We start from the raw sequence: 16933 nt of genomic DNA on the forward strand, positions 1-16933 counted from the left end.
AACAACCTTCTACTTGATCTGTCTGGTTTCCATCCTTTCCTTCCTCCATCCATCCCTCATACTGCAAAGAGATCTTTCTAAAATGCAAATGGGATCATGTCATTCCCTCCCTTTTTAAACACTTCAGTGATTTCCCATTGGACACAGTATGAAGTCCAGATTCTTTGGTATGACTTACAAGGCCCTGCATAATCCAGAAATCTCAAGACAGGTCTAGCTTTGTGAAGGGTCACTTTCAAGGGTTATCTCCAAGAGAGATGAGTTTCAAAACACCAGATAACCTAGTGATAACATTCTGAAATTACTAGCTATAAACCAGATAAAGGTTGAGAGGATAATTACTCAAAATGAAAACAATGGGTTCAGAGTAACAGATGATGAATTTATTTTTTCTTTCTGGGAGAATTAAATGGTGGGGAACAGTTGTTTATTGAGCTCCTTTCTGATCATATTAACATGATACATTTGTGCATGAATGGTCACAGGAGAATTATTCATAATAGCCAAAAAAGAGACAACCCAAATGTCCATCAACTGCTGAATGGTAAACAAAATGTGGTGTATCCATACAAAGTAGTATTATTCAGCCACAAAAAGTAATGAAGTACTCATAAAAAACTACAACACAGATGAACCTTGAAAAAACATTATGCTAAAGTGAAAGAAGCTAGTCACAGAAGGCCATATATTGTATGATTCCATTTATATAAATGTTCAGAATAGGCAAATCCCTGGAGACAGAAAGTAAATTAGGTACTGCGGGTGGGAGGAAGAAGGAACTGGGAGATACAGGGGTCTAACTTTTTTCTTTTGCACATGGTTACTTAGTTGTTCCAGCCCCATTTGTTGAATAGACTACCCTTTCCCCTAGAATGACCTTGGCACCGCTACTGAAAATCAGTTGACTGTAAATGTAAGGTTTTATTTACTAGACTCTCAATTCCATTGGTCTATATGTGTATCCTTACACTAATATCACCCTGCCTTGATTACTTTAGCATTATAGTTAACTTCTGAAATCAGTAAGTGTGAGTCTTACAACTTTGTTCTTTTTAAATATTATTTTGGCTATTCTGGGCCCCTTCATTTTCCTATACATTTTAGGATCAGTATATCAATCTAGGATTTTGATAGAGATTGCTTTGAATCTGTAAGATTAATTTGGGGACTGTTGTCATCTTAATAAAATTAAGCTTCTGATCATGAACATGGGATGTCTAATTTCTTTCACCTATGCTTTGTAGTGTTAAGAGTGTAAGTTACATACTTTTTTGGTTAAATTTATTTCTAAGTATTTATTTTGTTTGATGCTATTGTAAATGAAATTATTTTCTTAATTTCATTTTCAGATCCAGCATCTCTCTTGCTTCTACTGTAGATATAAGTGTACCGTGCAAAGTACATGTCTATATTAGGGGCTGGTTTGCCAGTACAGCCCACAGAACAGCCCTTGTACCACTTAATCCTACCTGAAGGATACCTGTACCTTTGTGAACCACTGAAATAAGCACGACTAGAGCTGCCTCTAATTTCAGACTCCTGTCAGCTTCCTGCCTCCTCCTGCCTCTATTTTCTGGGGCTGTGGAGCTTGGCTTTTCCCCTGTACTCTATCACTTCTACCATTGGGTTTTATCTTAACCATCTTTCTTCCTGAAGTGAATAACGTCCGTGGCCTCTCAGCCAACTCTTTCCTCTTTGCTGATAATTCTCTTGCCCTTACAGACTTCCCTTCTAGATAGAAAACAGGTCAGTCACATAGTATCTTCTATAACTTCCATGTCCTGAACTCCTTTTAGCTATTTTGATCACTCTCTGCATTTAGAGGAGGTCTTCTTTAGCGGGGGGGGGGGGGGGGGGCATTATTTACAGGTCATGGATATTCTGGGAGCTTGAGAGTATAAAATTTGTAGCACTACATAAGTAAGATTCTGCCTAAGCTTTGTGGGCCATTAATCATCAACAGCTGTAAGGGCCAAAGAATTGAGACACAGACACCATAAACAAGGACGTCCATGTCCTCTCTAAATTCATGCCCAGTGCAAACTTCCTCCTCTCTCGCACCTCATTCCTTCATACTCTAGTTATATTTAGGTGTATGTTTGTATCAGTGGCTTAAAACAACAGAATGGATTAGAAGAAATTTTAAAAACCTCTGTGTTACTGATACTGACTCAAAAGCAGCTTCATCAACGCCTATGAAGGGCTCTGAGAAAGCCACATGGCATGAAGCTAGGCAGGCTTGATGACTAGGTATTTCCTGCTCACGTAGGCAGAGCTGGTTTTCCTCATTTATTTCAGTGACTACCCTTCCTCAGCCCTACCTAAAATGTCCTTAAGTGCTTATCCTTATACATACCTTTCATGCACCTCCAAAGATCTCCACAGACCTAGTCGCCCCTAGCTCACATGCATTCCAAACACCACATGCTGGTCAGGAAAGGGTAGAAAGTGCTTTGACAGGGCTGGCTTACATAGTTTGACAAGGCTATAGGTTATGGGGAAGGTAGCACAGAGGTGAGAGGCATGGAAGCTGCAGCCAACCTTGCCTGGGCTCAAATCCTGACTCTACCATTTACCAGCTAGGTAACATCAGGTAAGTTTCTTAATCATTCTGTGCCTCTACTTCCTCATCTGTAAAATGGGTTAATGTATCTATCTTATAGAGGAGTTAAGGATTAAATGAGTTAATATTCATAAAGCCATTTAAAATAGGGTCTGGCCCATAGTAAGTCACTACATGGGTCTTTTGCTTTTTTTTTTTTTTATTTTAAGCTGTGTATGACTCACCTAGGTATCTCCTCTTCAAAAGATGTGTAGGAATATGAAGATAATATTCTAAGCTAATATGCAGTGAGTGCAATAGGCCAGACAGTGTTTAGTGAAATATATAGCCTGTCCCTCCAGGTCCATGCAACTCTGTCTTACTGTTGAGGAAAGCAGAAGCTTAGAGAGTCTAGGTAACTTTTCCAGGGTCCCAGGCAGGTAAAAGACCTCCCACAACCAGCTGTAAAACCTTGAGCAGGTTATTGAGCTTCTCTGAGCCTCCATTAAAAACAGAGGCTTGTATGTTTGGAAAAACTCTTCTTTCATCTTTAGTAATGAGCGTGAGCCAGGAAATTTCATTCTACCGCCTGGCTTGGTGATTGCTTGCCTCAGCTCCACCACTCAAACAAATGTTTCTCTGTTCATACATCACACCTTTATTGAGGGCCCTAACAGGGAGACTATAGGGGATAAAAACATGAAAAGACACAGGCTTAGCTTCAGGAGCAGTAAGTCAGAAAGGGAGAAACCAGAGCTGGTGGCACAAGTGTTAACGTAAGGAGTTTGGATTTTGAGAGGTAGGTGTGCTGGGTACTCTTGGGCTGCCCCACCTTCACCACCTGATCCCCTCTCTGTCCTCTTGGTCTCCCACTAGTCAGAAAGTCAATCTTTAAGGACTATATCACCTTGGCTCCAGGCCCTCTAGCTTCCATCTGGGTTCAGCCAATCTCAGGAGAGATCAGAGCATAGGAAGAAAGGTTATGATGTTTGTTCTCTGCCTCTCTCCCTACCAGGATGTGGCTCTGGCAGGGGCTGTGATCCTTGACTAAGGTCATAGTGCCTAATGAGGACCCCTCTCCCATAGCCATGGATTTTGCTGGGTTCCAGTAACCCTCCCTTCCCCCCAGTGCGCCTGAGGTGGTAACACTACCAGCTGTAGCCAGTCCCTGCCAATCCCTTGGTGCTCCATTATCTTTTGTAGGTTTCCCTTACCGCTCTCATGTTGTAAATAATCTCTTCATTAAAGGCTTTTTAATAACCCTTTGAATGTACTGGCTGTTTCCTGCCTGGACCCTAACAAATACAGTAAGCAATGAGACCTACTAAATTATTAGAAAATTTGATGCAGGTGAAATAGAGTCTAGGAGACACAAGTTACAGAGAACCAGTTAAGATATCAAATAAGAGATAAAGAGAGTCTGATGGAGGGAATGAAATGGAGCAGACAGCTATCAATAGGATTTGGGATTATGAGGGGAGAGGGAAAAGCCGAAAATGACATCAACTATAGACCAACAACCTTCATGAACATACACACAAAATCCTCAACAAAGTATTAGCAAACAATCTATCAATGTGTTAAAAGGACAACACATAATTACTAACAGAGTTTGATTCCAGGAATGTAAGGCTGGTTCAATATTCTAAAACAGATGACTATAATTCACCATATCAAGTCATTAGATTAGTTACTAAGCTGCATTAATTAGAAATGCAAATTAAAACTTATTTATTACAATTCCACACCTATTAGAATGTATGAAATTCAGAAAACCTGCTATCAACTACTGGAAAGGATATAAAGCAACTGTTCATTGTTAGTGAAAATGAAAAATGGTACAGCCACTTTGGAAAACAGTTTGTCATAAAGTTAAATATACACTTAACTATTTTTAAACGTACAGTTCAGTGGCATTAAGAACATTCACACTGTTGTACAACCATCATCACCACCCATCCACAGGACTCTTTTTATCCTGCAAAACTGAAACTCTATATCCACTGAATGATAATTCCCTATTGCCCCTCCCCCCAGCCCCTGGCAATCACCATTCTACTTTCTGTCTATATGGGTTTGACTAGCCCAGGTACTTCATATGAGTGGAATCATATCATGCCTGTACTTTTGTGATTGGCTTATTTCACTTAGCATAATGTCCTCAAAGCTCACCATTTGGCTTGGTTACCAAACACATACACATAGAGTCAGAAGTGACGATGTGCTCTCCTTACAGTTGACAACCAGATGTTTATAGCTTAGGCACCTTGCAGAGTCAGCCCTTGATAAATGTTACATGATGTTGTCCTTTATAAACCGACATTATATAGCTTTATATATTATATACTTTTCAGGGTTCACCAATTCTCTTTCCAAGTGTTCAGAGGCCATTTGTTTGATGAAATGACCTAGTGTTTTTCTGAGGAATGACCAGCATCAGACTCAAAAACTTAGAGCTGGTGTTTCTTCTCCCATTTTTTGAAAACTGGGACAAATGTTGCTTATCATCCATCTTCTGGCATCTCCCTTTGCTCTAGGATGCCTCAAAGTTATTGACAGGACATGAGGGCATAGCATGGTAACCTGCTAGTTTTCTCAGACCCTCGGGATGTAATACAAATGGACCAGGAGAACAAAACTCACTGAGAAAGGCATATTCTACCTTCCCTGTGCCTGCTCTTTCTAGCTAGTTCTTTGATGAGAGAAATATAACAGGAAAATTGAGTAGTGTTGTTTTCTCTGTCATGTTGTCCTTTATTCATCCTACATAACTCTCAGTACATCTTTAAGAATACTGTTGTTTGAGGTTTTTTCAAGTGTCATTACTTGTTCTGGAATTTTGTCATCCTGATACTGTTAGGAGAATCAAGCTATTCAGAAACTTACAGGTGAATGGAGCCTGGGTGGTTCCATCTAAGCTATTTAAAAATCCATCTATAATAGTTTGCCCTGTAACTATTTATTTTTAAATTACAAATTATGCTTTCTTTTTTTTTAGTGCCAGTCTTCAAAAAGAGCCACTAGAGATTTCTATAGATAAAGTAACTGCCTTGTAATACTATCTTTCCCCTTCAAACCACACAAATGCAGTCAACTGATTTTCAGCCAAACCATTAAATCAATTCAATGGGGAAAGAAAACACTCTTTAAAAAATGGTGTTGAAACAACTGGATATCCATATGGCAAACAAAAAACCTTGACCCTTTTCTCACTGTATACACAAAAATTAATTCAAAACGAATCAAAGCCAGAACCACAAATCTTCTAGAAAAACATGTCAGAGAGTATTTTCAAGACCATCGGGCAGGTAAAGATTTCTTGGACAGGACACAAAGAGCATTAACCATTGATAAACTAGATTTCAGAATTTTAAAGAATTTCTGCCTGGCTGCCTCTCTCTCTCCCTTCTCTTTGGAGATGGCCCGCACTCTGTCTATGGAGTGTGTACCTACTTTTACTCTAATCTGAGCACCCAACCGCCACACCTCATGGCCTTTCTCTTGCCTTTTAATGTATCTCTCTAAATAAATCTACCTTTACTCAAAAAAAAAAAAAAATTCTGCCTATTAAAAGACACCACTAAAAAAATAAACAGGTAAGCCACAGATAAGCCAAATAATATTCACCAAACATATGTAACAAAGGACTTGTATGCAGAACTCCTATACATCAACAATAAAAAAACAAACAACTTGATTTTTTAAATTGTCAAAAGACATAGAATGCTTCACAACAAAGATACAGAAATGGCCAATAAACATATAAAAAGGCATTCCATATCATTAACCATCAGAGATACACAAACTAAAACCACACTGAGATACCCAGTTAGAATGGTGAGGGGGAAAAAAAGACTGAAAATCCCAAAGTATGGAGAGGATACGGAGCAAATGAACTCTCATACTTTGCTGGTGGGAGTGTAAAATAGTACAATCACCTTGGAAAACTGACACTTTCTTGTAGATGTTTACCCAAGAAAATGAAAACATATGTCCACAAAAAAAAAAAAAAAAATGTTCACAGCAGCCTTATTCACCTTAGCCCCAAACTGGAAATAAACCCAAATGTTTATGAATAGGAGACTGGATGAACAAATTATGGTAGACTCGTACAATGGAATACATTAAAGCAGTAAGAATGAATGAACTATTAATATATGCAACAACATGTATGAATCTTAAAAGCATTTATTTAAAGTACAAAAACAGGCAAAACTTACTTATTAGTGACAGTAGTTAGAAGGTGGTAGTGATAGTGGTTGATGGGGGGGGGGGGAACTGACTCGAAAGGGGCATGAGGAAAGGAGTGATGATGGAAATGTTCTATATCTTGTGTTGCATTGATTTGTCACAACTCATCAAACTGAATTCTTAGGATCTGTGCATTTAATTGTATATAAATTATACTTCAATTTTTAATCACCAAAAATTGTGTCTGAGAGTACAGAACAACCTAGTTTCACCTTGCAGATTTATGTCTATAATCAAACGGATACGTCTGAATTAAAAGTCCCTTTCCTTTCAAGTAAAACAAAAAGTTTGTAAGTATTCTTTTGGTCCCAATACAGCTGGCCCTCCATATCTGCAGATTACACATTCTCGGAGTCAACTAACAATGGATTAAAAATATTTTTAAAAAAGAAAATACCAAAATGTTCCAAAAAGCAAAACCTGAATTTGCTGGGCACCACTGACTACTTACATAGTAATTACATTGTATTTACAACTACTTACATAGCATTTACATCGTATTAAGTGTTATTGAGCAATCTAGAGGTGATTTAAAGTATATGAGAGGATGTGTGAATGTTTTATGCCATTTTATATAAGGTACTTGAGCATCCTCAGATTTTGGTAACTATAGGGGTCCTGGAACCAAGTTCCCCACCTCCCACCCCTACCCTCAACTGGCCCCACTTGAATACCAAGGGATGACTGTATAGAGACAATGGCTGAAGCCAAGATAAGTACAATGATCCAGTAAGCTTCTTGGCATTTGTGAAGTGGCACTTTTTCCTAGCCAACTATCACATTGGGTGAACTGCTGAGCTGCAGGTGTTAGGTGTTAGTCAAGTCCTCATCACTGATAAGCAACTCATACTAAGGAGAGAAGCATTCAAAAAGGAATTCTTCTGTGGCACTGCTGTAGGCAAGCAAAGTTAACGAAGGCTGTAAGTGAGAAATAATGTGTAAGTGAGGAACAGTTTGTGGTTGCAGCTGTACAGGTTGGGCAATAAGGGTTAGCACATCACAAGGGTGGGAAGCCCTTGCTCAGTCCCCACCCCAGAACCACCCCTCATCCGGAATCCCTAGCAGGAACAGCCTTCCAGAGCTGTGCATCCTTGGGGCACTCCTCCACAGATGCTGCCGCAGACCTCTGTCCCCTCAGACACATTCCACACAGGGCCAGTGTCAAGGGGCTTGTTTGGGAATTAAAATTTTTCTGTGCAAGAATTTTTTTCAATAATTGTATCTTAATATAAAATATGCTAAAATAAAGCACTGTGGCCAGTGATAAGGCCATGACCCTAGTTATTAAGTTATTAAGTAGCTCCTCAGGTCACTACTCAAATGTTGTCTTACCAGAAACAGGTATATTTTCCCATTGTTAGTCTCACCCTACCACTCCTGTGCCAGTGTATGCTCCTTGAGGAAAGGGAAGTTTTTGTCTGTTTTGTTCACTGCTGTACCCTCAAGTGCCTAGAACAAGGCCTGATATGTAGTAGGTGCTCAATAAATATTTGCTGAAAAAATGGAAGATTTCAGACCTTGCTCCTGTTAACCAATAAACAAAGACATACACTGAACTCATCAAAACTATATATAATTCTGTATGACTTTGGGATATGTTCACACGTATAACAAAGAGATTACTTATGTTGCTAATCTAAGTAGTTCAGGGCAGGATCTGGTTTAATGGTTTAGGAAAGAAAGCATCATATGATAAGAGAATAGTTCTGCCTGCCAATTGGGATTAGGAAAATGAGCCACTGCTCTCAGCCTTAAGCTCCAACTTAACCTTCCAAGAAGATGCCCTCATCCAAAACTGTCTCTCCAACTACCATTCTGCCTCCACATGACATGACTCATGCTTATCAGTTAGGTCAGTCCCCCTGTAGTCAACTTCCTCCCTCTAACAGAAAAGCGCACAGTGCATCAAAGCCTTGCAGGACCACAATGACCCAGCACTCAGGGGCTATGTGTTCAGTCAAATGTCAACAGACATTCGTGAAGGGAAAGCAAGTGACAGTGGACTCAAACAAGTGGTAGTGAGTCAAAGCTAACCAGTTCATAAGGAACCACACTGGTTGTAGTGAAGCCTTCCTGCCCCCACAGCCAGTCCGTCACTACATTCCATCAATGAGGCATCACTAATGCCCCTTGAATTCATCCACTGCTCTGGTTCCCTGAACAAGACATTTTGATCCAAACTGTTTACTCTGCCTGGGACAATCTTTTTATTTTTTTATTTTTATTTTCTGTCTGTGTGTGTCAGGGGGTAATTTGGTTTATCTATTCATTTATTTATTATAATGGAGCCACTGGGGATTGAACCCAGGACCTCATGCATGCTAAGAAAGCACTCTACCACTGAGCTAAACCCTCCCAGCCAATCTTTTCTTTTTTCCTCAGGCTAACTCCTCAGATCTGTTAGGTCTCTACTTAAACTTGTCTGAGAGATGTGCCTGGGCTGGGCTAAGTGATTCTGCTCAAAGGCCCCAAGCAGCCTGGACTTCGGCTATCATGGTGACCTTCACACTTCTTTGGGGTCTGTCATGATGTCAAGACCTTGCCTATCTCACACATGGGTGTCGCCAAGGGCAGAGCACACCGAGTAGGTGCTGAGTAATAACTGAGGAATGAGCACAGGAATGATTAAGTGTGAGAATGGATGAATCAAGAAGTCAGGCCAAAGGCTCTGTGGCAGCTGCATTGACTAGAAAGCAACAGTCTTTCCTGCCCAGGTCCTTCTTTGCCTTCCTGATTTTAAATAAAAGATGTTTTAAAATCTTAAAGAGTATAAGCTTATTTGAATGATGCTCCAGAACTGATAGCATGGAACATCACCCTAAAAGGCCAGTGCCATGACTTAACATCTAGTTGCAAAGGGATCTGTAACATAAGAGCAGAACTCTTGAGCACAGTAAAGGAGATAAAATGTGAAGGTCAGTTTTAAGCTTAATCTTTATTTTGCAAAACCCAGGAACCTGTTGGGGAAATAAGCAGAAATGCCTTCCATGTGGCCTTCAACATCAGTCATGTACCAAGAATTAATTAGGAAGGTGTGTCTAATTGTCCCCCAGCCGCCCTTTTGGAACTGAGCCAGTGTGCTAGATAGGCTGTCACTGCCTGGATAGCAGAGTTGGACCCAAAGAGGAAAGACAACCACACCTCATCACCGGAGCCCAAGCAGACGTCAGGCAAAGTATACAGCTTGGGTTCTGAACTGCATTTCCATAGCAGAGGGACTACTTACAGCACAGTTACAAGCTCGCCTTTAACAGCTTGTACTTACAGTCTGAAATGGTAACATGAATGAATACTTTCTGCAGGACTGCTTTCAGGTAGATATGAAAGTGTTTCTTTACTTATATTCATATTGTCATTGAAAAATAAAAGCCACACTGAAGAAACCAGTATTGAGTTTTACAAATTAGTTATGATAAATGCTTTGGTCCCCGGGTTTCAAAGACCCACCCAGAGGCTCTGTGGAAGAGGTTTGGTTTTCCTATGATTTGTCTGTTTATTTTAAGTATCTTACACTGACCCAATGACATAGTCAGAGATCGCTGTCTTCTCACTAACAGCAAAAACATAAACAGGACAAAGGAAAGAAATGCTATTCTCCCATCCCCACGAGCTGACATGGAGACAAACTGTTAGGCAGCCATCACAGAACAAGAAAGCGTATGCTACCCCAGCCAAAGATGCCAGTTCCCCATCTCCCTGCACCCTCCACAAAGTGTCCCAGGAGGGACACTAATGATAGGCCTAATGACCTGTCTAATGAGGCATAACTACCCAATGTACAAAAGGGTCAGCTAAATCAGGTCATAAAGGAGAAGTAAATTTAACATCCACAGAGGTATCTGGATCACTATCAGATTTAAAAGTTAGTTTCAGCTGATGATTACAGTAGGAAAAAGCACTTATCTATCAGCCATATTAATTCATTATTGCGTTTGAAAATCTGGCAATAACAAGACTTTTTTTTCTAAGATTGCCTTAACAGTGAGTTCTAGATTGACATCAACCGAAAATTCCATCCTCAGCCCTACTCTCTTACAGAGCAATTTTACCTAATCCTTCAACTTCACTGATTTCTATGCAAACATTCTAACTGGCTCTATACTTCAAAGTGTCTACTGGAAATTCCACCTGACTGACCTATCGGTTTCTTCAAACCCAAATTCATCTTTCGCCTCGAACATGAACCTCCTCTTGTGCTCCCTCACCCCATTTAATGGCACAATATCCAGTCACCAGAGTCCTTTCCTCATTCACTCCCTAATATCTGTTAGGGCAACAATGAATCAGGCATTATGCCAGGAGCTGGGGCATAGAGCAGTGATCCAGACAGGCCAGGTCCCTGCAGCTTAGTTTCCAATTCTTGCTACACCCATAGCGGAATACTAAGGACTGATTTGTCACAGGAACATAATAAGTGGCAGGTAAGTGACAAAGACTCTGCCCCTACCTTTTAATTATTGAGGTAAAGCACACTTGGCTGCAGTGCATGTAAAGTAGCCAGTCCTAGAGAGAGGTGTATTACATACTCTGGCTTTACCTGTGGTCCCAAGAAGAGGATGAGTTTTTAATTACAATGATAAAACATTTTTCAATGTGCAAACCTAATTTACTGAAGTTTTCTTTGCATTTTTCACTTCTATATAGATACAAGTATTCTGCTCCTGTGAAAACAGCTATTTTTAAGACAGCAAGAGATACTTTAGGGAGTCACCCAACTGCCTTCCTTCTGATTTCAGGTGTAGGACATTCCTAGGGCACCCCAGAGCACAGCAACCCTGACCGGTGTTCTCTAACTCTGTTACATGGCCTCTGGTCACCGGGAAGGTTAAGTTGTTCTCCAGTGACTGGAAATGCCTGGTGTTCTTCACAACTATCTCCTACTTATAAGCAGAAAACTGCTTACCAACTAGGCCATGATCATGCTCAGCTGTAATCTAACAATCTTCTAGCAGTTAAATGTGAGATGTAAAATAATCTAATCTCAGGAGAGTCTTTGCCACACCACCCTCTCTTTTTCCTGCATTCCTTTTAGTTAATGTGTAATAAAGGAGGCTGGTTATAAAATAAATAACAGGATGTATATGGGAATATGCCTACTTGAAAATACCCATTCATTTTAGTATTTTAGAATTTTCTGTTTATTGTTTAAATGATGACCAATGTCTTGTCTCACTATTGAGACTCTAAGCTCTTTCAGGACTAAGACTGTGTATTAAGGAGTTAACAGGTCCATGAAGCTTAACACTTCAAGGTATTTTCGTAACATTCCTGTAATTAAGAAATTACTCAGAGGCATTCAAATGTTATTTGGACAGCAATCTTAGCATATCAGGGATGTTGAGCAGTGAAGGAAGAAGAAGCCAAGACAATAATTTTAAAAGAATAACCACCATGACCAGGAGCAAGCCCTCAGCTGGGAGAACAAAGACATCCATTTAAGCACAATGATTTAGTTTTGAAAATAAGATCAGATAAGAAATAGTATGTTCAATCATTTCCTGCATTGCTTCAAAAAACAGGTCCCCTTAGCCCTTGGCACAGGAATATGAAAACAAAAGGCTGAAAAGTGAGGGCAAGTACAGCTGATCTCTCTACCATCCCCCATCTCCCTGACAATCAGAGGATGCCTGGATGACTGACACCATCTCACATGCTCCCAGAGCCACCCCTAGAACAGCCCCTCAGAGATAATAACCATTTCCTAGCAGGAACCACCAGTGGGCTGCAGAAACCATTACCCACATGGAACATCCTATAATATGCTTTGGGATGCTGTAATACAACACCATCCATCAACAAGCACCAAAGGGACACTAAGGGTCAAACTATTTGTCAACAAGCACCAAAGAAATAGCAGTCTTAGAAAGCAGCATAAGATCCTACGGTCACCTTTCAAATATATACATGTAAATTCATTACCCTAGGAAACTGCATTACTGATTGGTTTGTGACACCTGAGATAGGAAACATCCACACTGCCCAGTCCCTGCTACTGTTCTCCCCTCCACTTTTAATACAGTCAGAAAGATAGAGGGGGTGAAGGCCTGCAGAGAGGAAACAAGTACAGTGTCATTCTTTACACAAGCAAGAAACTTCTGAATGGTTTGTTTTTTAAACTATTTACTCATTAGGAAAATTACTGTGTGTTCTTAAGTCCCTTTTTGCTAAGTTTTTAAATTTGTTTGATGTATTTGTGATCAAATTGTATTCACAACTTTGTATCACTATTTTGACACAAGCATTTTTCATGTTATCACAGTTTTTAATGGTTGCATGATATTTTACTGACTACATAAACCAGTTTTTCATTTTTCTAGCATTAGACATTTATGTCATTTTCAAATTGTTCTCTATTATAAATTACATAGGTTAAGAAACTATGGTCCAGAAATTACACGATTTGCCTAACATTATCATTCTAAGCAAAATATAATTATGAAAGTAAATAATAAAGATTTTGAGGTTATAAAATGATCACGGTAAATCTCAAAGTCAAGTAGAAGTGTTTCTGGTTCTATTTTGGGATTACCTATTCTCATGAAAAATTGAGAGTGGACAGTTTGAGAGTAGCAGTTATCCCAGGCCAGAAAAGAAAACTGTGCTCAGTACTGAGCTTCCATTCCTTAAAACCTTCATTCCTAATTTTTCATGGTAGAAGATGGATAGGAACCCTTATAGAAAAAGCTTCTCTGGGAATGGCTCTGAGGCATGGTGGGGAGAGTGAGCTACCCCTACAGCAATTCCTGGCGATCCTGGGTCCCAAAGAGTGTGGCATTTTGTCACCAACAACTTTGAAAACTGACAGTACCTAGGACAAAGGCAGTACTTGCAACTTCCCTTCTAAGAGCAGAAACTAAAAACAAGTGTTAAAGATAGGGTTTGAGTGTAATATGTTTAAGTAATGCAGGAATACGCATCTCTTCCTTCTTAATGTTTAATACTGTTTTCTAAGTGTTCATTCCTATCATCATGAAATAGAAATATTTACTCCGTTTCTCATCCTCTTTGTCTGGGTTTAAAGAGATAGTACTTTAATGAGCTCATCCATGACCTAATGGCTAGTTCATAAGTGATGTTAGAGTGCTGGGAAGTTTTACTGTTTTCATGTTTTTCTCAGTATCTTCTATCATTCTGATTTTCATAAGCCCAAACATATTTCAAATATCTTTCATTCTCCACTTTTTAAAATACCTGACATCTAAATTCTCAAGTACTTTGGACTTTTAGGCTCTCCTGAAGTTTACTAATACAAAGCTGGTTTTCTGCATGTAAGAAGAACAAAACTCTATTAGTATATTGTATATGAATTCTCAAAAACAGCAAAATCTCCAATTTTTTCTGGACAGTGTCCAATTCTAATAGTGGATTTATCCTAGAATTGGACCTCCTACTATAAATACACAAGTGGCTTGTTAGGCATCAGAAGGGCTCTTCTGCTTCTGATGCCTGTGTTTTCTGAACACATCTGTATCATAACTTCCTACATCAGATTCCACTGTGTCTCCATTTCATTTCTCCTCTTATTGTATAACCAGAATATCAATTCAATGAAAGTAAATCCTGTTAGCCTTACTGGTTTATCTGGTAAGTTGGCCAGTTAAATACTGCTGATTACTTTACTATAGGCCAGGTTTGATAACTGCCCTCAGCTGCCCCAGAAAATGGAATGGATGTTAAGTAATTATTGGTCAAAGGTTTCATGCCATAGCAATGAAGAAACACTTTTAAGAGTCCGTAAGCCCGTCTTTCTTCTCTGAAAACAAGCGTCTTTCTGATTATTGGGGCTAAAATAATGCATACAAATCCATGGGACACACTTACCACATTTAAGAAGTATCTCCTCCAAATGCTCATTCAAGGAAGTATTTGCACAGGCATTCAAAGCACCTCCTACACCCTATCCAGCTCCACAGACAGTAATTGCTCCCTTCTATCTACTTGGATTTTAGCCTACGTGTCTGTCTTCTATCTGAGCCAATGCTAAAGTAATGAGGGTTTCCACACAGAATACAATGGTTTTCAGAAAGCTTTTCTGACAGGATTTGGTTAGCAGTGCCAATGTTCTCCACATACCTTTCTGATAATACCCTATTATATTTCTTGAGGTACTTATACAAATAGTTCCAGAGATGCGAGAAAAGTCAGTAAAATCCACAACTACAATACCTATAGTTATGGTCTGGAATTGATTTATGAACAAAGGAAGAACAAAGCTCTCTTCCTTAAACTAAGTTGATCTATTAACATTATCATACTTTTAACGTTATCTTCTCTTCTCACTCTGAGGGGAAAAAAACCTGCTGCAAAGTCGAATTTACAGTGAAAATTAGTTTTATCAAGCTAGTACCAAACTGACTTTGATGATTAGAATCAGGGACATCTTTTAAAAATCACACACTTCTTTTCCCCATGTTACAAATCTTTATGTCTTTTGGGGAGGAGGCTTTTTTTCCTGCATTGCTAATCCTACTACTAGTGGGTGCTGGTATTACTGTAGAAATCACATCTTTGAATTTTCCCTGCAAATAAAATAACAGATCAGATCCAGACCAAATCATTCCATAGAAAAAGTAGAACAATCAGGTGGTAAGAGAAAGCCTCTTACAATAGAATCTTTAGCTGTAAAACAAGGGGGCCCAACAATAGAACTGTCTGCTGAAAAGTTTCACCTCCTGGTCCAGATAGATTCTTTAAACTCCTAGTCCAAAAGTAGTCATTTTTCACATATTCTGTAAAATGAATGGCCTTAAAACGCTTTTGTTCCCTGGCACAGCTTTTCAGAAGAAAATGAGTTTCCTTATCAAGAATGTATCTAGCTTTCCTCTGACTACCATCTCCATATCTCTCCATAACACATTAAGTGTCCTTTCCAATTTAAGCAGTTGTTCCCTTCAACTGAAGGGTCACAGACTAAGGGCTCTTCCTTCTGAGACCTTTGTGCCCCATAGCTCTGGGCCCTATGCCACCAGGTTCTGGATACTCAAAGGCCACCCACTTCCTTCCTCATGTGTCTTGCCCTCAGAATGACACTGTGGCAACAATGAATATAAATAAGGTTTACAACCTTCCATGGTGTCTATCCAAGGCAGCTTTAAACTTTTCTCTTCCTATTTTGTTCTTCAGATTCTGCTAAAAACTCTTCACACGACCATTCACAGGTCCGGATCTCCTGCCCCTCTTTCTCCTTCACCATTCATGTGATAATGCCTTGATGGGAATACTTCACCTCACCTTTTGTCGCCACAAGTCCAGCGGCTTCCTTCCAGCGCTTCAAAGGTAGGTCAGGCCCCAAAAGATATGGTCAGTGGACTCTCTGGGGCTGGCAGAGCCACTCGCACCTTCTAGAGCGTCCCTTCTCCCACCTGCTACCTGCACACTCTTTCCTTAAATAAAGATTTACCCCCTAAAAAGTCCCACCTCACTCTGAAAGACGACGGACCAGCTACCCAACGAGCCCTTTGTCTGAGGTTTCCGTACCTCACATCCTCATCCACAGAGCGTCGGTCCTCACACAGGTAGAGGGTCTGCTCGGCACAGGGCGGGGGAGCCTAGGTTTTCGCGTCCAGTAAAGGGATGGGTTATGGCCAAGGTCCTTCCAGGAGCCAAAATTCAACAATTCTACTACCAAACTTGCAGATTCTATTTCTGAGGTGGGAGGACGAACTTCGTGGCAACTCCCGAACTCCGAGCCCGCTCCGGCAGTTACCATGGCCCCCTCCAGCCCCGGCTCTACGTATCCCCGCCTCCGACCTCCGGCGCCCGGCCGCGGAGGAGGCCCTCCCGGAGCCCGCTCGCTGCCGCGCCATACCCTCCTTCATCCTCACCCGTCGTCGCGGGCCGTCTCTCACCTGGCATGCTGGCATCGCCCGCCCTGCGCCGCACCGGAGACCATGGGTCCAGACCGGACTCGGCGGCCACCAGTCCTCGGTAAAGGAGGATGGCGGGGACGCACCGACCCGGGGGTCTAGCGCGCCGCCACCGGGAAAGCGCCGCCCGGTTTCTAAGGAACCGGGGTCTTTGGAAAGGGAGGGGCGGGACGGCGGGAGGTCTGCGCATGCTCCCTGGAGGGGGTGGACCAGCTCTGGGAGGGGCCGTGACCGAGAGCTGCGCATGCTCGCTGGTTGGGGGCGGAGGTTAAGC

The 16933-nt window shown here is 40.8% G+C and overlaps 1 protein-coding gene across 6 annotated transcripts in view; it reads right to left on the reverse strand.

The window, feature by feature from the left end:
- The window catches only part of LOC102524252 (enkurin domain-containing protein 1), a 40847-nt gene extending 23914 nt beyond the window's left edge, over positions 1–16933 (reverse strand). For 3 of the 6 annotated variants that reach the window (XM_032486578.1, XM_032486574.1, XM_032486579.1), the window contains exon 1: positions 16642–16777. Coding sequence is in view for 1 of the 6 variants with exons in the window: in XM_032486577.1 (XP_032342468.1) it covers positions 16642–16849 (208 nt within the window). In the remaining 5 variants the exon portion in view is untranslated. Of the gene's footprint in view, positions 1–16270; positions 16342–16617 lie in introns of all 6 variants that reach the window. The other 3 variants (XM_032486576.1, XM_032486577.1, XM_032486575.1) reach the window with 3 other exon arrangements.

The sequence above is a fragment of the Camelus ferus genome, chromosome 9 (assembly GCF_009834535.1).
Source record: "Camelus ferus isolate YT-003-E chromosome 9, BCGSAC_Cfer_1.0, whole genome shotgun sequence".
Classification (NCBI taxonomy): Eukaryota; Metazoa; Chordata; class Mammalia; order Artiodactyla; family Camelidae; genus Camelus; species Camelus ferus.